The 22,168-nt window shown below is 36.4% G+C and overlaps 1 protein-coding gene across 1 annotated transcript in view; it reads right to left on the bottom strand.

Annotated features, from left to right (window-relative positions):
- Positions 1-626: 626 nt before the first annotated feature.
- Positions 627-22,168, bottom strand: part of ITGA8 (integrin subunit alpha 8) — a 205,931-nt gene continuing 184,389 nt past the window's right edge. The window contains exons 28-30 of the mRNA XM_074192923.1: positions 20,893-20,994; positions 7,818-7,940; positions 627-4,382 (exon numbers count right to left, since the gene is read on the bottom strand). Of these exons, the coding sequence (XP_074049024.1) occupies positions 4,296-4,382; positions 7,818-7,940; positions 20,893-20,994 (312 nt within the window). The 3' untranslated portion in view covers positions 627-4,295. The remainder of the gene's footprint in view (positions 4,383-7,817; positions 7,941-20,892; positions 20,995-22,168) is intronic.

Here is a 22,168-nt window from a genome sequence, read left to right on the forward strand (position 1 = left end):
GTTTGTCCTTCATTCTCAAAGAAGACCATAACATCAGGGAGGTGATGTCATGACAAGCACATTAATTGGATTTGAGTGGGGGGGCGGCGCTGTGCTAAGTCACCAGCCTCATTTTCTCCTCTGGAGTCATCTGAGTGTAGTGGTGAGATATAAATCAAGATGACTAGAGATGGCCCTGGATGTGATGGGCAATCAGGGTTAGGTGTTTTGCCCAAGGGTCCACAGTTAGGAAGTATCAAGTGTCTGAGACTCGATTCAAACTTCTATCCTCCTGACTCCAAGTCCGCTGCAACAGTACACGTGAATGCTCAGTTGTCCAATCTTTAAGTAAGTCTTTGAGGGGGTTTCAAGAATTTCCTGTTATAGTCAATTGGTCTATTCTGGGACATGATAGTCTGGGTGAAGAGTCCTTCAAGAACTGCTTTAACTGCCATGCATTCTCTTGGATGGTTACTGAGCAAAGGATCTCTTCTAATAATAAAGACTAGGTTTAACCTAGCCAGTGTGCATCTGGGTGAGTTCTCAATGGTCTCTGGAGAGCTCAATAAGCATCTAGGTGCATTTTGTTGTGTTAAGTTTGTGTCAAAGTTGATGGACCATTGTCCCATATACTGGAGGTGGAGGTGGGGATTGGTGCACAATATTGTTAGCCTATAATGCTGGCTTAATAAATGTGAAATCTCCCCAATGAAGGTATAAGAACCGAGATATGAAATGTGTGTTCGTTGTTTGTTGCATGTGAAACAAAACACATCAAACAAGTCATCTGTCTTTCACCTGGTATTTTATTTGTGACAAGGTAAAAATAGGTACAAGGAAGCCTTAGCCAATATACACATATCCATTTAACAGTGATTGCATTCTTAGAATGGAGTTTCAATGGAAATGTAGTGTTTTCTTACTATTTTGCCAACTATCCAATTTTCATGCTTATGGGATTCCCAAAGTTTATAAAACTTAATCTGCCCATTTTTAATATTTTCAAATTAGCTGTAAGAATGAAAAATGTATGAAAATTATACTATGCAAGCATATAAAAATACAGATTTTCAAGCTGTTGACATTACTATAATAAGGAAAACAATTATTCATTGCTTTATCTAATGTTTTGTGTAGGGAAAGAATGCCCAGTAAATACTACTCTGGGCTGATTCACCTTAGCTCATTTCATTTGATCCCTTTTTCTATGATGACTTCACTCATTTCCATGTCTGAAAGCAGCAGATGGGGATCATGTAGAACCATGAAACCATTCTATGGTCTAGTCCTTAGGAGACAGCACATTTCGACAATACTCATCTCCCTGCAAGAGACCTTCAATTTTCTCAATAGGAAAAGTCCATAGCAAGGTCAATATCCTCCTATAGACCTTTTTGAACACTTTTTTCCTCTCCTGGAAGGTCTGCCATGTTCCAGGATGTCTTCAGTTGTGCAACTGTAGATGGTTAGAGCTGGGAGGCACCATGGAGTTGGAATGAAAATCAGAAGAGCTGGACTCAATCATTGTCATTTCACTTATCATATATGTGAATTGGGCCAACTTTTCTGGGTTAGTTTCTTCATCAATAAAAATGACAGTATGTGCACAGCTTACCTAACTGAGATATGGTATTGAATTTTTTATTATTCCTTAGTCATAGGATCTCCTCATTTTGAAGATGAAACAAATGAATAGCAAAGAAACTGATGGCTTAGCCAAGGTATTACTCTTAGATAGGTGAAATAGCTTCCAAAGGGGTTACTCAGCTCAGCCTCTGCATTTCCATAAGGGTCCTTGGAGACAGAAGAGCTTTTGGGACTTAACAGAAAGTGTATCTAGAGTGAGATTCCAGTCACTGAGGCAGGCATATATGGAGAGACGTTTTTGCAATTCACATGACTCAGGTGTCTCTACATCAGTTGCCCCTGTTTCTAGAAGATTCTGAGACAGTAATTGATGCTGAAAATCCCACTGGTTTGGGGGATGGTTTGAAACCCTAAAACTCCTTAACACCATTGTAATTTTAATTCACAAACACTGGAAACTAAATTCTTGAAAGGAAAGTTGAATCTACAAGGCAGGAGAAATCTGAAATAAACCTTTTGCTCAAAGTAACTGTGTTTCTCCATGTGCCTCTTTGGTTTCTATTGAAATTTTACAGCTGTTGCCAAACAGCTCCCTGCCAGACTGAGGAAAGATTTTTTTTTTTAAATTTAGTATCTGCAACATTGGCTCATTTTTTTAAATAAAGTATGATTGTTCAAACTGTGATACAAGTTTTCCAACTGTATTGTATACTCAAGGCTTTCTGTCAACCTTGTCTTTTATACTTGTTTCATCAGTATAATTCAAAAAGTTTTTCTTCTTATAAAACAAACAAAAATTAATGCCAGTGTAAACATGCTACAGATATATATGTAAATGAAGTATTGCACATAAAATTTGTATTTCTTAAATGTGATGTTTCATTGTAATAAAAATAAGACAAAATTGTGCAGATGATGTGACAATCTGGCTGGCTAATCCAAGTTTGTCAATGACGGTGCTATACACAATGAGAGAATATTTATATGTAGGTTTTAAAAAATCAGGGTTTTTTTGGTGGGCATTCAATTTCAAATGAATACAAGAAAAAAGTTAATAAAAGGATTGTTACTTGAAGCTATCCAAACTAACATCATAGGTGAACAGCAAAAAGCAATCAGAATTTGGAGTTCTAAAGTATAATTTCTAAAGAATTTTTCAAGAGACACTTTTCTTACTTATCTCAGGTCTGTATTATTTTATGCTTCCATTATGTTCATGGCTGATACATGTTTTCTAGGTGTTGATAATACAAGCTGGTAGTAAAAATAGACATTTAGATTCAAAAAAACCTCAAATATTTTTGTAGCTTCTAAACCTTAAATATACTGAAATATTTGATCTATGAGGACCATTCATTTTTCCATATTAATCTGCTATTTCTTGCGAGTGTTGTAAATCCCACCGTGATGAAATTCACTTTGTTCTGAAGTAGCACTGTGGACATTCTAACATTACTTACTATTAAGTTAGTAAAATTTTTAAAAAGAGCAAAAAATTCTTCACTGAAGTCCTACTATGAAGCCTCTTTCTGGCATGGAGGTGAACTGGGTTTCTCAAAGGCTACAGTAATGGAATTCAAGATCTGACAGGTTTATCAAACTAAAAAAGACTGTACACATGACTAGATATGGATGATAATGATGTCATGCCCTTAGTAAGGGATAGCCTTACAAGCATAGAGAAGCTCATTATTGGGATGATGATCATAAAGTGAGGAACGTTTTTCACCTTAGAAACTCCCAAAAAACAGTCTTTGAAAGGAGAGTTGTGATTTGAATAGGTGGAGGCAGTTCCTACACCAAAGAATTTTTGAAATGTTGCTGTATTATTATAACTTAAGCGCACACACACAAAATGTAAAGAATTTACTGAAGTATGACATATCGTGAACAGATTATAACTGAAAGCACAAGGGGCAAAAACCTAAAAAAATATGCAGCATTTAGTGACGTCGATTTAGGCAGCCAAGAATCCCTGGATGGTGGGTATAAAGCTAATGTCAACAGGTATAATACGATACAGTATTATGTGCAACTTGAGTCTTAGAACTGATTCTCTTTTCTCCAAAATAACGTATACATTCTGCTACTTCTCGAAAGAAGAATGTTTGCACAATGTCCTTTTCTTCTTTGTGAGTTGAGCAAATGATTTTCAAACATGGGTAATGACATCTTGATCTCTGGGTCCTCTGATATTCCTGATGTCAAACTACAGAGGAGGGAAAAATAAATAACTCACAACCCCCACTAAAAGTTTATCTTTGTAGCTTTAAAAAGTACTTTCACAGTACCAACAACTTATTGCTTGTCTCCCTGAGTCATAGTTTCAGAAGAAAGGTTTCTTTTCCATAGGGAGGTGTCAAATATTCTACTTAATACAGTAGTGTTTGAAGGGCTGTGCACTAGTTTACCTTCTAGATTCTATAGCAACTCGGGAATTTCCTCCTTGCAACTTAATTTGGGTTTATCTAGAAAGCAATGTAAGCCATCCCGCCTAAGAATCTAACAAATCTAGAACACTAGGAACAGAACAACAAAACAACTCTCCCCATTCATAGGCCTGTTTTGATGAAGGTCCTTTCCCAAAAGGAGTTATGCCCATCACATGGTGAGTTCCCAAAGTACTAGAGAATTCAAATGGCATCACCACGATGCCCACTGGTTCCATGGCGGCTGGCTTCAGTCTCTTTCTTTTCAATTGAGTTGGTGGGTTATTGGCTTTTTTTTTTTCATGCTTCAGGAACCTTGTTGTTTGTTAATTGCTCTCTGTCAGCCATATCATCCTGGGGAGGTCTTGCTCTGTCAAAGAATCCACACTATCAAAAAAACAAATAAGACAAATGGATATATAGACAAACACTTTTCAACCCTGAAAAAAAGAATGCATTTTTCATTAAAAGTGGAGTGCTCCATGCCAAAGAATGTCTGATATCTGGGATCTACAGGAGTCACCTATGACTGTCATTAAGACTCATTATTGGGGCAGCTAAGTAGCAAAGTGGATAGAGCACTGGCCCTGGAGTCTGGAGTACCTGAGTTCAAATCCGGCCTCAAACACTTGTGCGGCCTTGGGTAAGCCACTTAACCCCATTGCCTTAGGAAAAAAAAAAGGAGTCATTAACTTTTTAAGGGTAGGATTTCTACCTTGGAAATTAGGAAATACTATAGATTGGGGTTTGATTTATTTTCTTGGTTGTTTAGATAAAAAATAATGGAAAATATTAAGAATGCAGATTGAATTTGAAAGTGTGTCTTGCTTTTTTTGAGAGCAGATTGTTGAACCTTAATCAGCATAAGCTTACAAGGTGGCACCTGAAATAATTATAAAAACATGTGTATATACATATATTCATACAGACATATATACACATAAAAAATTTTTAGGCCAGGCCTGTGATTCTATCAGCATACAAACAATAAGGGAGTTTCTCTCTCTACCAATGTAGATAAAGAGATACAGCAATAATAACCAATTATGAAGTGCCTACTATGGAGCAGAGCTCTATCCACTGCATCATCTAGTTATCTTGAATGAATACCTGTTCTCCAACTTTTAGTCGTAGACTAGGGTTCTTAACAATTTGTTGTATCCTGGATTTCTCTGGCAGTCTGGAACTAGATACTTTTTTAACATGATGTTTTTAAATAATTGAAAGAAATGCCAAATATCAATTAGAAGTGAAAATAATGATGCAATTTTTTTCCTATCCAAGTTCATGAAACCCTTGAAATCCATCCAAATATCCCTTAGGGGTTCATAGACTCTTTCTAAATAATCCTTTTCTTAGGGATTGCTTGGTGATATATTAAGAGGTAGGGAATTGCCCAGGGTTAAACAGTCAGTATGGGCCAGAGCTACAACTTGAACCAACCATATTGATTCCAAGGCCACTCTTCCGTGAGTGAGTGAGTGAGTGAGTGTGTGTGTGTGTGTGTGTGTGTGTGTGTGTGTGTGTGTGTGTATGTATTTTTTCCTTCTTTCCTTTCCACTCATCCCCTCCTGTCTTCTCTTTTTCCACCTTCTTCCTCCAATTCTCCAGTCTGTATGCCATCTACCTATAGAGGGGAAAGTCCATTTTTTGATTTAGATTTTCAATGTTGAGGGAAAAAAATAACTCCTTTCTTCTTCATCTTATCGTTATCTATTTTTGGATGGATATGTGGCAGTAGAGAAGTACTTTTTTTTAATTTCTCCTGGATTTTGAGGTCTATTTCAGCTCTATGTAGATCCCCATATGTTCTTTTTTTTAGGTTTTTTTTTGCAAGGCAATGGGGTTAAGTGGCTTGCCCAAGGCCACACGGCTAGGTAATTATTAAGTGTCTGAGACCAGATTTGAACCCAGGTACTCCTGACTCCAGGGCCAGTGCTTTATCCACTGCACCACCTAGCTGCCCCCAATCCCCATATATTTTTATGGGAGAAGTACAAAACGCCCATTAATTTTATTTTCTCTATGTTTTGAAGATGAACAAAAATTATTGATCATTGACTGCTTGCTTGCAGAGAACAAATTTCTCTAAGAATTAGCTTTCTCCCTCACATTTTTCAAGATATGAAGGGAAGGGCTGGGCTTATTGTCTTAGCCTTAGCCTTTAAGTGTTGGAAGAGACCTTCATGATCATCTAACCTAAAGTCCTCTATTTTTTTAAGGAAGTTAAACCCAGAAACATAAAATGAGTTACCCAGGCTCAGGTTTGAACTGGGTCCTCAGATCTCTTGAACCTTTCCATTAGAGATCACACAGCAATCCAGTGGTAAGGTTAGATGCAGCTTTATCCAGTGAATTTCCAAATTATGCCTATTCTAGGAGACTATATTCCCTTCTACAGGAAGATTGAAGGGGTCTCCCACATTGGGAATCCAAATTTTCAGTGGAAGGATTATATTGTTTTTCCTCCCTGTTAGTAATTTTAGTTCACTAAGTTTGGCTCATAACTTTTCTTTTTGTGTAAATTTAAATGCCACCTCCTGTCAATTATCTGATTATTGATATCAGAACCTTAACCTAATACTCAATCTCCAAAAATATTATTGTCATTAAGTATATGACACTGTAGAAAGGCTATTTCTTCAGGTTTGAAAATAACCTATTTATAATACAGGATGACAAAAGACACAAGCAAATATTGTTTTTCCAGACAGTGAATTACTTTGCTTTCTTTTATAATCTCGGTGGATTTTCTGGGGGAGCGCAGTAGACTCTGTTTCTGACAAATCCAAACATTCACAGTAAGTAAGAAGTGAGCTGTCTATAGACCATGAACACTAGACATTTGTGAGGGGCTGGAGGAGGGTAATGGTGAAGAATCTGGTCATCCCATCAGTCTCTGACAGGTTGGATAGAAGCCATTATTCCGATCAAGATTAGGCATGGATGCTGTCCCCTCTGGCTAGGTCTAAATCAAGTAAAGACCCCCACTGACTTATTGTTTGTTGTTTTAAGAAAGAATGTGTTGTATTTGTAAGGCACCTAGAACAGACAAAAATCATCTGGGATGTGCTTTGCATTAGTTATTACCATAGTAGTGGTGTTTGTGATAAGATTTCTATTTTGGAAAGTAAATCGAGACAGAACTTGGCATGGGTGCAAAGTGTCCTGCCAAAAATTAGTCCCTATTGTAGACCACTGGAGTAAAACATGATAAAGCACACATAAGAAGGGAAATCTGAGATTGCTTAATAGTGACGCAGGCTAAAAAAGTATTTAAATTAAAAAAAAAAACATTATTGCAGTTCACAGAGTGTTACTAAATTTGTAACCTTGTTGGCCCAACAGACATTCAGAGGATCCCATCCAAATTGGCCTGTTCTGAAGGCAATTATTTAATTAGCTTTAAAACCTTCAAAACATTAGGGACAGGCTCATGTCAACAAAAAGCCAAGGACCCAGGTAAATTACACAAGAAAATGTCATTGTTAGGACATCATCTCTCTCAGCGCTCCAGAAAGGAGAAGTCTGGTCTTGGATAATGAAGCCAAGTTCTCTCACAATTCATTTACAACTAAATTCCCAACATGAAAGCAGGCACAAAACCACAGCAGTCTCCTTAAATATCAGTTCCACAAGCATATTAAATTTGCCAAAGCTAACAAGATATGTGATAAACATTCCTTTTATGCTCCTCTGAAGAGTTAAGGATTGTAAGAGTTCAGGGTTAAGTATTCTACTTCTTTTGACAATTTCATCACTCTTCAGACTAAAAGAAGGGCAAAAATGATAAAACTAAAATGATAAAAACCAAAGACTTACCTTCCATAAGGCTAAGGTTAAAAGGGTGAGGACCAGTAATCCAAGAAGTATGGCTAATATGATAACCCATAATGGGATTGAAAAGGAGACATTTGGAGTTGCCCAGATGACTGATGTTCTAATCTGAAATGAAATGTGAGACAAAAAAATAAGCTTTAAGTTGAAAATGAATTCACACAAGGAGGCAACGTTCAGCCAGCAATGTTAGGGAAGGATCATGGGCCCAATGAAACAGTGGGATGATCATTTCAGGTAAGCTGCTCACTGGGTTCTTTCCAAGAACATGAGGTGTAAAAAGTCAATTCAGGAATTCCTATGGTTCTCTGGTTATCTCCATTAGGGGAAAGCTTAAGCTTTCAATTGTTCATTCTCAATAACCATTGAAGCACTGGAGTGGACCCATGCTTTTGGGACTGTTGAACAATCAACTAGGCAACAGAGCAAAAATTGACTGTCTAATTCTCTTTTAAGCAACACTTCTTCCAGAATTGGACCAAAGACGTCAGGGAACAATGGACTGTCAGGGTCCAGTTCAACATTTGTGATGACAAGCAGTTTATTCTATATAGACTAAATCCTTTTCTGAACATTTAGTCAGATAGAACTGGGTCAAAATCTTGCTTCTCACTTTTAGTAGTTATAAATTTGATTTCAATTTCTATAATAGTTAAAGGTACATTTGATAACAGATAAATAGGGAAGTAATTATTACAAAGAGCCAGTCTGTGCCATCAAGATTAGACATTGCCAGATTCATCTCATTTTCTTTTTTTGATAGGATTGTTAAACAAATAGAAGAGGAAAATGCTAAGGATTTAATTTATTAGAACAAGGATTATTAGCCTTTGATCTATGGATAGACTTTAGGTTGTCTTTGAACTGTATTTCCATTAAAATATTTTCCTTTGAGATAATATATATTATATGCAAATTATTCTCAAAAGCATCCCCTAGGCCTTACCAGCTTGTCAAAAGATCAAGAACCATTGACTTTGATTTTAGCAAAGCCTTTAATAAAATTTCTCCAATTTTCTGGTCAACAAGTGGGGGGAGAGATTTAGAATAAGTGACCAAAATAATCAGAATTTGTTGCATGAGTAGGCCAAAAAAGGAGCTGGTAATGAGTTAATGTCATTCCCAGTAAGACCTCCATTGAGATCTTCAGTGGGATATCTATTTGGTCCTGCACTCTTTAATATTTTATCATTATCCTGGATAAAATCATAGAAGGCATGGGTAGATTTTCAGATGACACAAAACTGGGAAAGATAGCTAACACACTAGATCAGAGGTATCAAATATACGACCCATGGACCAACAAAACTGAGTGATCCAACCTGAATTAAAATGTAATTGAGAAATAGCTAAATTTAAAAAATAGATTATAGATGATATTAATATATGGTTTTCTATGTCAGTATGCAGACTTCAAGGATCTTTATATTTGGTTTAGTCTCCTCTTACTACCCTACCTTTCAGTTTTATTTGTTTGACACATATTAGATGAGAAGATAAAAATGAGTAAAGCTCTTTAATTGGAATCATGAAAGTATATGAAATTCATTAGGGATGAATGTAAAGTCTTACAGCTGGGTACAAAACTATCAGGTTCATGAGTATAAGATGGGGAGGCAAGGTTAGGCAGCTTTTCTGGAAAAGATCTGCTTGCAAACTCAATAGGAGTCAGCAATCTGGTTATGGCAACCAAAAAACCCCAATGCCATCTTGGGTTAAGTTAAAAGAAGCATTGATTCCAGGAATAGGGAGGTGATTGTCCCATTGAATTTAACATGATGTCTAATCTGAAGTATTGTGTTTAGTTCTGGGCAATGCAGTAAATAAAGACATTGAACAACAGCACTGATTAGACATTACAAAGAGGTAAGTTGAACCTTTTTCCCCCAGAAAACACAACAAAACTTCTGATCTATTTGAGTGGAATGGGCTTCTCCAAGAGGTGGTAGATCCCCCTCTCCCTGGACATCTTTCTTCAAACAGAGACTAGAACATTTCATGCAACCGTAACCTCAATACCTTTTTTGTTTTAGGATGGGCTTATTAAATTAGTAGGTGAGGGAAATACAATGGATATGGTTTACTTAGATTTTAACAAAGTTTTTAGGGACAGATATGTCAGAGTGAGGATTCCTTTTGTGCCTGGGTTGAACTAAATAGCCACAGGATGATCACTTCCAACTCTTAAATGATCCCTTTCCATATGGTATAGGGATGGAAAACCAATTTTAAAATCTGTAAGACATACTGATTGACATTTGAGCTTTCAGGGTCTTAGATAACTTTCCAATATTATGAAGCTCAGAGCAGTTGGGGATTTGCATCCTTACGTGAAACTTTCTCATTGGTATTTCCCTATAGCAATGAAATCATAGGTCTTGAATTGATAAAATAAACCAAGTTTCTGCTTCAAAGAATTGTGAGCTATAACAAGATAATGTATGTGAATACTTTGCAAATTGAAAAGTATATTCTTTATTATTAATCTGCTCACTGTATTTTCCCTTCTATTATTAATTTTCCTTGGAAATTAAATCAATTTTACAATGACCCTTAGAAAGAAACTTGATCTCACCTATTTGTCTTAATATGCTTCTTGGGGACTATGACTCCTGAAATAGGCTTGCAATTCTTCAATACCCTAAGAAAAATTACTAGGTAGTATTTTTAAAGACACCTAAAGTCACCAGGGTTCTAGGCAAACCTAGGTTCGAGGTTCTAATCTAACTTCTAATACAATTTAGCCACAATCTGTCAATTGGTTGGAGATATAATCATAGTGAGTATTCAAGGAACCACCTCATCCTTCCACTCTCATCTTGTATTGTCACTTCAACTCTCTGGGTCTCAGTTTACTCATCTGTAGGATAAAAGTATTGTCTAGAAGCCTTTGAGTTTTTTTCTGGCTCTGGATCTAAAAGCCTACCCTTCTTTAATGTAGGCCAAACTGGACTGCTTTCCATTATCCATATTTGACTTTATTTATTTCTCTGTCTTGGTTGTTATGTTTCCTTTGCCTGAAATATACTATCCCTTTCTCAAATTCCTATACATTCTTTTAAAACCAGTCAAATTTCACCTTTTCCATCAAGTCATATCTGCTTTCCTCTCATTTGTCTTGCAGATCTCCATGGTACTTCACATTTCTTAAATGCATTTTTTAATTCATTCATCTTATATTTTTCCCTCTAAATATGTATCATGTCCTAATGGAATGAACTTAATTCCATTCCATTCAACAATCATAGCAATATAAAAGGAAAAAAAAGATATATTGTCTCTGAGTTGCTTTTAGGATGCTATGAATGATTTTCTTGATCATTCCTAGGTAAAACCATAAATTTGGAGGTGGAAGGGACCTTAATAAGGTCATCTCTTCCAATGCCTTCATTTTCTAGTTGAAGAAACAGAAGCCCTGAGAAATGAAGTGGCTCACCCAAAGTCAGAGGTGGGAGCTGAGTGCAGATCTTCTGGCTATAGATCCAGCTTTCTGTGCACTGCTCCATGGAAAAGCAATATCTCAGCGTTACATTTTCCCTGGTCCCTAGCATAGTACTCTGTAAATGTGCTGAATTTACATTAATAACTTTTTAGAGCCAGAAGAGAGTTTAAAGATCATCTATTCCAATTGTTGTGACCCACCAAAAAAGCAAAATTGCAATGGAAAACTTCAGGATTCTTGCAAATGTGTCTAAAGGTCAACTTCAAGTCTTATTCTATGTTCTGTGTAATTTCTGCCATATGGTTGAAATTCACCAAGCATTTTTTTTTTTAAATAAGAACTCTATGGCAATGATGGGAACTGGTCATTCTTCTTCTTTGAATTTTACCTAAATTATTATCTCATGGAAAAATCAACTGTTTCTTATTCAAGCCACTGTTTAATAAGCAACCAGACATCCATTTTTAACAAAATAAAATAAAACCTTTTTTTCCCTTAATAATAAATGAAAGAATAGAGTGAGTATAATCTAGCACATACTTTGGCAGCCAGGTGGAGCAGTGGATGAGTCACCAGGTCTGGAGTCAGGGAAGACTCATCTTTTTGAATTCAAATTTAAGTTCAGTCATTTACTTGCTAAATGAGCCTGGGTAAGTCACTTAAAGCTTAATTTCCTCATTTGTCCAATGTACTGGAGAAGGAAATGGCAAACCTCTCCAGTACCTTTGCCAAGAAAACCTCAAATGGCATCAGGAAGAGCTGGATATGATTGAAAAAAAAAACCGAATAAAAACTGAATACTTTGATGGGATACATGGGAACAGTAAAGATTGATGAAGCATTTCTAAAATTTGACAACCAAGAGCCACACTTGGCCACAAAAAGACCACTAAAGATTTTGGAGAGAGGATGTATATTCTCCTTGGAAGACGTCTTTGGAATCAGGAAGACTTGGGTTCTATATCTACCACTGACACAATCTGGCCATGTGACTCTCAGCAAGGCACTTAACATCTTGGCACCCTAGGGAACTCTTGAAGATTATAAATTGCCAAACAGGGAGAGGAAGTTTATTGATAGAAAATTTCTTCAAGGGAAGTTTCTAATACCAAGGATACTGCTTGTCTCTTCAGAAAAGGCAAATATTTTATTTTATTATGTTTTTTTAGGTTTTTACAAGGCAAATGGGGTTAAGTGGCTTGCTCAAGGCCACACAGCTAGGTAATTATTAAGTGTTTGAGACCGCATTTCAACCCAGGTACTCCTTGACTCCAGGGCTGGTGCTTTATCCATTATGCCACCTAGCTGTCCCAAAGCAAATATTTTAGAAGAGTTCTCTGTGTTTCTATTGCTGAGGCAAGAGTCTTAAGAGAAGCAATAGTAGATGAGAATATCCTAATCTAGAATCATTTAGGGAGTCAGATTTTCTAAAACTCTCAGTTTGTCATTACTTTCCTCAGTCTACAAAGATCCAGATGGCCCAACCTTAATGACATGACTAGCAATGAGCTCATCATTACTTGATACTCATCCTTATCCTTCCCTCCTCAAGTTCCCTCTTCCCAGACCTTGGTTCTGGCCTTCTGAAGTTTTAGGTAATAAATATACCATCTGTGCAGGGGATAAAAGACTTTTTACATCCCCTCTGACCTAGAGCACAATTGCAATGTGGTCTGAGGTCCTCATTTGGCTTGTTTGTGTATTTGGTGAGGTTGCTGTTGACTTTACTAGCACAAAAAAAATCAATCTCTGTGGAAAGAAAATATTACTCAGCATTGAGGTTTTTTTCATTCTCACTAAAGGAGAGTGGACTGAATCCAACTCTGTCTTCAGACACTAAGTGACTGTCATCTTGGACAGGACACTTAACATCTGTTTGCCTCAGTTTCCTTCACTGTAAAATGGGGATAATAACAGTTCCTCCTAGGTTGTTGTGAATATCAAATTTGGCATAATATAATAAAGGCTCATTCTTTTACCCTTCCCTCCCGTTATTGACTAGGGAAGTCATAGACCAATCTTGGAGAAAGAGTTCTTTCTCCAAGTGAATTGTTCAAGTCTCATCTAGGTTTTTTAAAATAGCACCCAATTTCCAGATAAGGGTAAAATAGAAAATCCCACTAACTAGTTAGCTGTCAATAGAGAGGAGACAAAAGCACATTTAAGGACAGTCTATCTTGCAGATGGAAGTTGATTAAGGTCAGCACTTAGCAAAATTGATATCCATTATCTCCCTGAGCTCTTTGTTGAAGGGAAAGAGCTCAGGTAATCATCATCTTAAGAGGAAGGTCTGCTATTTATTTACTGTCTATCAAGATAAGAGAACCCAAAGAAGAGTCTTGTGGTTTTTTTTTTTAAGTTTGGGACACTATGCTTGCATCCTATGCTCAAACCCCTCATGACTTGATCCAATAATGCCTTACTAGTAGATGCTAGTAGAAGTATCATTTCTCAAGTTTAGAATGAAATGTGACAGCATGACAAAGAGGAGAAATGGCCAACCTTGGAGTCAGGAAAAACCTGGATTCAAGTCCTTCTTCTGATGAATAAGAGACATGCCACCCCAAGTACATTATTTACCCAACCCTCTAAGGCCATGAGATAAAAGTAAGTTGTGGCTCTGCTCTGATAGACAGGATTTCTATATCAAGAGTCTGCCCCCTCCTGATGTACAATAAGAATGTCAGAAATTATTTGGGAATGGGTAATAGGTAAGTAATGATGCTCATTAATTCTGAGATTGCTTAATAGTGAGTGGCTGCAGGCTATGGTCCAACTACTTTTGTGCGTACCTCGTTATTTACATGTTGTCTCTCCAATTAGAATGTGAGCTCCTGGAGGACTGGAGCTAATTTTATCTTTCTTGATGCCTCTAGAACTGGTGCAATGGATAGAGAGCAGGGACTGGAGTGAGGAAAACTCATCTTTCTAGGTTCAAACTGACCTCAGATACTTCCTATCTGTGTAATCCTGGGCAAATCCCTTAAAGCTGTTTGCCTCGGTTTCCTTATTTGTAAAATAAATATGTGAAGCAAATGGCCAACCACTTCAATATGTGCTGAGGAAATCCAAATGGGGTCACATAGAGCTGGATATGACTCAACAACTATAACAACAACTGCAACTAAATAAATGCTTGCAGATCGACAAATATGTTTTGGCCAGTTTTATCATCTTTTTAAATACTAAGTGCTTTCTGATGTTTTTCTGATCCTTATTTTGTTTTGATTATAATTAGTATGAAACTTTGCTGCAAAAACCATGAAGCACAATTCCTCGCAAGGCAGATTTTTCTTGGATTTTGTCCAATAGGATTTATTAGCTGCAGTAACAGAGGAACGTCATTATAGGGCAGACATATCGATAATGCTAGCGCTAAAGAAGACTCAAAGGACAGATTGATGCTGAGATTCCTCTGAATCATCATCATCATCATCATCATCATTACTAATAATATGATCCCATGCTTCATAAGAAACCTGTGGACTTCCAGTTGGAAGTTAAAAATTGTTCCATGAATGCAAATTAAAGTTCCAAAGAACTATGGTTGAAAGTTAAAGGAAAAAATAATTAAGCATATTGACAGCTAAGTAGTTAGTGGGAGTTTCTATTTTACCCTTACCTAGAAATGGGGGGGTCTATTTAAAAAAACCCTATATGAAACTTGAACAATTCACTTAACCCAGTTACTTGCCACTTAAAAATATAAAGTCATAAGTAACTTAGATTTTTTCCTAAGGCTACTAAATCATGAACATCTAATCTCCCCTTCATCAAATCTTAAATCTTTTTTTAAAAAACAAATAGGGTTTAAAAGGACATAAATAAAACTTTATTATGACCTCATTTTATTATCTGACATTTACGATATGTTTTTGTATGTTTTGACAAAATATCAACGTAGAAGGTAAAAAGCTCTCTTATGTTTGAAGCCATAATTAACAATGACATTTGTATTTATGTGCTACAAAACCCTTGTATAAACAGTCTTCATTGGGAGTTACAAGGATGTTTAAAACAAGTGTGCCAAGGTATCATGGTTACAGTATCAAGAGCAAAACCTGTAATATTGGATAGGGTAACAATTTAACAAGCATTTGATAGAAAAATAAATTGAAATTGTTCACATAAAAAAGATGAACATGAAAAACAACCTAAATAATGGCTTTTCAAAATATTCAATCCTTTCCCCCTAGTCTATGTCCTAGAGGATTATGCCCCCACCCCTTCTTTATTTCAGCTCACTTCAACAATCCTATTAAGGACCTATGTTGAACCAGGAATAGAGTCAAAAACAGAACAGGGTCCATCCTCAAGAAACTTGCATTCTAAAGGAGCTCTTCAATACGTATGCTATTAAGTAAACTATACACATGTAGATATTTATATATATGTATATGTTTGTATATATGTGTGTGTGTGTGTGTGTGTGTGTGTGGGAAGAGAGAGGGAGAGAATAGCAGAGGACAACAAAATAGAATAGAAAAGAATAGAATAAAATAAAATAGAAGAATGGAATATAAAGACATTCCATGTACTGTAAGCTCCAAGAGATTACAGAAAGGAAGGAGAGGAGTCTAGGTGTGATGGGCATTCTAGGTAAAGATAAGTAAATGTAGTGTATGTGAAGAGAGATAATGTATAATCAACACTGAAAGAGAGGTTGCAGTCAGATCGTGAAGGACTTTAAATAGCAAACTTTTTTTGGAGAGACAATAGGGAGCCACAGAGACAAGCCTCTGCTTTAGGAATTGACCTAACTGGGAGAATGATGGGGTCCTCTCCTAGTGCAGGGATATTAAGAAGGGTAAGTTTAATGGGGGGAAATGCATTCCATTATGGATCTGTTGAGTTTTAGATGCTTATGGGACATTTAGGAGGACTTATTAGGAGACTTATGCAATTTTCTAGGTGAGAATTCATGATTAAAAAGCCCTCTTAGTGGGAATCTATGATTTCTACCACCACCACCACCACCCATTCCTGAAGATAGTTATGATAATAAATATAATTACAATGGATACTGATTTAGATAAAGTTCTATTGTTTTAAAATTATTATTTAGGTGTACATACATGAATATGCACATTATAAATATATATTATACATGCATATACACATTTGCACATGTGTGCACAGATATCACAACTCAACAACTGTGGAGTCTCACAACCCTGTAGGGTGGGTACCATACATATTACTATTCCCATTTTATTGATAAGGAAATTGAAGCTCTGAGATGCTATGTGATTTGGGACACATCTAGTAAATGTTAATAATGGGAATAGGAATTCACATCTTTTTCTTCACAATATTCTTTCCACCACACCATATTCAATCTTTGCTTTTCTGGATAAGGGTAGGGGGATGGGAATCAGAGCTAGCTATCTATACTCATACATACATATGTATATATAATAAACATAATGTAAAAACTTATATAATGCTTGACTTTTATTCTCAAAGAAGACCATGACAACAGGGAGGTGAGGCCATGACAAACATTTGAATCGAATGTGAGTGTGTGTGTGTGTGTGTGTGTAAGGGGGGGCTGCTGTACTAAATCCCAGCCTCATTTTCTCCTCTGGAGCATCTGGGGTCAGATAAGACCTGGAGATGGTCCTGGTTGAGAGGCATAATATAGACATATGAATACATAACCATAATATATACAATCTTATAGATCAAGTCTTCTTTTTTATTATTAGCAAAACGAAACAAAAAGTAAGATATCCTGTATATGAAGAACATTGTTAGATCAATTTTTTCTTTTCATTTTTCTAGGGTAATGAGTCCAAATGGAATGGATTCATGTATCCTATATATTTATATGTATGAATATACCCAGTACACACACACACACAAGTTCACAGACTTTTTCTCAGAGGAAATCAAGACCAGTTGCCTCACTTTCCAGATGAGTGCATTGAAACCCAGTGTGACTAGATGAATTGATGAGGTTCAGGGGTGTTATCTGAACTTCCAACACCACCATGATTGTTTGTTTGCCCCCTGTCCTGTCTCTATTTGGAGGGGAATAGTACATTTAGAATTTTAGATTCATAATGTGGATCATATTCTAATTTTATAGTTCTTTTTAAGAGAAGAATTTCTCTTCTATAAGCAACTGCTTTTGAACTCTACCAAAGACACCAGATTTCTCTCTGAAAGCCACCTAATGAAGTCCACATTGATGACAGGAAATAGAAGCACAGAGATCATCAGCAGGGCTCTAAATGATTTCACTGTCAGTTGTAATGATTCAGTTTTTAGACTTAAACTCTTCTCATGATGCATCTCTTTTCTTCCTTCTCACCAGACCAAATGTTAGTTTGCATGAATGATTCAGTGACTAAAAGCAGAGAATGGATGGTTGCTAGTGAATAGACATTTTTTTCTGCTACAAAGTCTATGTAACACAGAGAAAATAGATGAATTATGACCATGTTGAAAAGGGAGTGGAGACTAACCCATCAATCCTTGTCAGAGAATTGAGAGACAAACAAATATTAGTGTTAGATGTTACAAAGGAGGAGACCAAGAGGTTAAGTGTCTTACCCAAGGGTATTCAGAAAAGGACAGAGCTCTTGTAGCTTTTGTACAATTGTAGCTCTTGTCTTCAACCTATCAACCCTTGTGCATGCTACACTTCTTTCTTAGTCTTTGGAAATCTGGTCTGTTTGGAAAATGAGAGCATCAATATCTTTTAGAGACAGCAAAAATTTTTTTTTGATAGTTCAAAGCAGAATTCTTTCAACTCATAATATTGAAGGAATATTTCCATGTCCCAGGATCCAGCTTGGGCCTGGAAATAGCTTGATGGACCATCCAGATACTGGGGAACCAGAAATCATTTTTTTTCCCTCAATGGTTCTCCAATAATCTTTGCAGATATTGGGTAGTAAATCATGAGCATCAAATAACAAGCTCCTTTTCTTTTTCTCTGTAACTGCTGTACCTGGGAGAAGGATCATCATGGAGTCCGTCAGAGACTTGTGAGAACAGCAGGCCATCACTTGTGGCTGATCCCACCGGATGGTGCAGTATTATTGCTGGTGATCACTGCAACATGTGTTTCCGTTATTGGGCACATGCTGACCGAAAACAAAGGAGCTGCATTTTTCTTTTAGAACTCTTAGGCTTTGAAACCCTCTGAATGAATACTCAATATTAAAAATCAAAACCACTTCTATTTTCTAGTCTGATCATAAATCAAAAAGACACTATGCATCTGTGAGCAAAAAAGAAAAAAAGTAACAGAGCTAAATGAAGAAAGAGTTGGGGCATTTGCCCTGAAATATCACAATAAATTTTTTTTATCAGCTTGTAAAAATCTAAAATGATATGCCCAGAAAAGTTTTAGTTGACAGACATCAAACATACAGAAAAATGCATTCTCCTTTGCCTCTGGAATTATCTTTCATGTAAAGGGTAGTGGGGTAGTGGAAGTTGACTAGAGACACTTTGATTAATTTTATGAGTTTCCTAATCAATTGGATGACACAATTGGGCAGGAACATTTGAATTTGTATGGAGGTAGGCATGGGTAATGACAGCTTGCTGAGAAAACACAGGTAACTCCTCTGGTTGATTCCCAGAGGTTAGGGTTGCCTTCAAGATGACTGGTGACTTGAGAGTCAGGAGAAAAAACTCTTTTCAGAAGAGCTACCCTCTCCCATGGTCTATAAAACTAAGCTGTTTGCCTGCCTCACTCTCTTCAACAGACTGGACTTTCATTATGGAGGAGAATTGCTCTTCTCTTCCCTCTCAGGAGCAATTAATGACCACTTAGAGAAGAAACACATGCCAAGCCCCCTGTGTTTTCTCAGGTGGTCCAAGGGTTGTCAAATTCCTAATGGCTTTTGTCTTTCTGTTTCCTTTTTGGACTCTTATGAGAAATTAGACCTCCTGAGGAATTTTTTTTTCTGTCCATTGACAATATTCTTGCTAAGGCATAAATGGCACATGGTCTAAGAAGAGGTATCCTAAGAGTAAGCTTTTCATATCTTAATATTTACATTACTGAAAACCCCAAGTTCAAGTATTCCCAAGTAGGAAAAATGGGCATGAACTTCAGATACCTAATTTATTCAAGTTCACATAGGTAAATAAGTGTCAAAGTCAGGATTTGAATTTGGGGTCTCTATGGAATTGATCCACTAAACTTTCTACCGAGCCACCCTACCTCTCCATAGACTAGAATTGGGTTAAAAAGGGTGTGCTTATAAATACTTTCTAGGGAAAAAAATGTATGGAGTATATACTGTTAAATTTAATCTGAATTCCTTTTTTAAATCCTGATAATCACAACAACAAAGAAAATCAAGGCAAGACGTATATCACTTACTCATTTCTGATGTGTATAAGCTCACACTGAAAATTTAAACAGTTGACTATCCTGCATTAGTAAGAGCCTTCTCTAACAAACCACTGGTAAGATACTATATTCATTTACCATCTTATTTCTTCAAAACAGCAGTAGTTCAAGAGTTAGATCTCCTGTCAAAGATCGCAAGTATTTATTTGTTGGATGACTATGGAATGAGCTTTTGGATCTTATCATGTTTTCCTGCTTCCTGGCTCTGATCATTCCCTTACAGCTGTGGGGGGAAAAAGACCTGGCAATGGTGACCCCTCTGTCACACCAAAGTTGGCTTCTTTTAGCAGTACTACATTTGCTTAAGAGAAGAAGAAAGTTCCTTATGTGGGTAGAGGGCAGAAGGAAAACAACCCAAAATAATACTTCCAATTCATGGTCTCAATTGGGACAGAATTTGGTTCTCTGGATCCTCCCTTGGCAGTTTATTTCAATGATATTATTGTTGCCATTGTAACAAAATGATTCTATTATTACAGTAATAATAAAGCTTGCTATCTGATCACCAATACTACACATTCAACTAATTTCCTAAAACAAAATACATAACATACAGAAAAGTTTAATTCATAAGGTCATAGTTTTAGAGTGGGGAGAGGTATTATCCATTTCAGCTCTTTCATTTTATCAGAGAGAAATCAGATGGCCAACCATGGAAAATGACTCAGATCAGGGTTACCCAGGGAATGTCAGAACTTGAATCCAGACCCTCTGACGGCAATTCCAGTAACTACTTATTATGGATTTGCCATTTGCAGGGATCTAGGAAAATAATCAGCCATATTGTGCTTCATATTTTTAAAAAAGGAATCACATAAGTTATCTCATAAGGTCTTTACTGTGAGATAGGTGCTATATCATTGCTATTTACAGATGAGGAAACTTAGGCTGAAGCCTGCTAAGTGAATTTTGCTTAAGGATACATAGCTAGAAAGTGCCCAAGGCAGGACTTAAGTCTTCCTAACTTCAAATATTCATTCACATGGAAGCAACTTAATAAACAGTCAACAACTGCCTCAAAGGGCTAATAAAATAAAGACTATAAGGATTCCAGGAAAATTAATTTTAGAAGAGATTTACACATTTCATAAAATCAGATAAAAAGTAATTAGGGTACTTCCCAAATAAGAAAGCAGTGATTGATGCAAAGAGACTCTTGCATATAATTATGAGCATAAGAAGAATGACCAACTGGTCATTTAATTCTTTTGTGGAAGCTGACATTTCAGTATGATACTTACAGCAACTTTTCCTTCTGGAAGTTGTGCCGGTTGGTCATTATATGGCATCTTTTTAACTTCAAAGGACACAATGGAAGCGAGTGAGTAGGGGTCATTTTTTCTCTGAAAACACAAAAAAGATGATTAAATTACATTAAAATATAAAAATTACCAAGTACATACTGGCATTCAGCCAGCTGCTTATAGTTTTCAAGGTGCTAATAATAAAAGTAACCTAACATTTATGTAGTGTTTGTGAATTTACAGTGATGTAATCAAAACTATCCTGGGAGGTGGCTAGTATATTATTAACCCCATCTCGTAGATCAGGAAACTGAAACTCAGAAAGATAATGTGATTTGCCCAGAATTACATGGTTAGTAAAGTGCCTCAGTGACTACTTTAATTTGGGTCTTCTGATTCAGCATCCTATTATTTTTTGGATATGGTATGTTCTAATGGAAAGTGATTACATTATTAATGAAATCATTTTTTTTATCAAACTCTTTTTCTGTCCTTTTTAGGGATTCTCAAAACACCTCCTTCCCATAATTAGGATCCTTTGCTTTTACTTATCATCTGGAACTAGAGCAGAGGGATGTGCTCATTAGTGATTTGTACTTTCACATATTAGGGTAAATGCTTTTTTTTTAAAGGTATAATAAACCATCTGCTATAATAAAGGCATCTGCTGCCTTTAAGCATTTTTCCTCATTAAGTGTGTTCTTAAGTATCTAAAGCATTTAGAATGGTGCTGTAATAAGAAGTAAAATGTAGTAAAAAAAAAGGATAAAACAGCTCAGTAGAGCTCAGATTAGTAAATAGTTCACACACAGATTGGTTGATTATCCAATCAGCAAAGGTGTGCCCTGATTAGCAGGTGATGGTAAAAGGTTTGGAATCTCTTGGAAAATGGGGAAGGGAGGATGGCTCTTGTTATCCAGGTGCAGAGGTCACATGGACAATTCCTTATTCTCCAAGAAATTTTGTTTTTAAGGAAATTTCTGTCTATGAAGATCTTGTCCATTTTTTTTTCACATTTAGAAACTCTTGAACTAAGGTTAGCCAACAATGTAATCATTAAGATGTGGAAAGACTACTCTTAGAATGACACTTCTCAGGCCATGTGCCATTATGGCCACTGTAAGAACATTATCAATGTTCCAACTGTATGGGCAGAAAATTAAAAAAAAGGCAAAAAAAAAGGAACCAAGTCAAGAAAATGTGAAATTCAGGGGAGGAGTGAGGATTCCTAATGGCAGGAATTTAGAGATTAGAAGTGACAAGAAGGATTGGG

Source organism: Macrotis lagotis, chromosome 7 (assembly GCF_037893015.1).
Source record: "Macrotis lagotis isolate mMagLag1 chromosome 7, bilby.v1.9.chrom.fasta, whole genome shotgun sequence".
Classification (NCBI taxonomy): domain Eukaryota; kingdom Metazoa; phylum Chordata; class Mammalia; order Peramelemorphia; family Peramelidae; genus Macrotis; species Macrotis lagotis.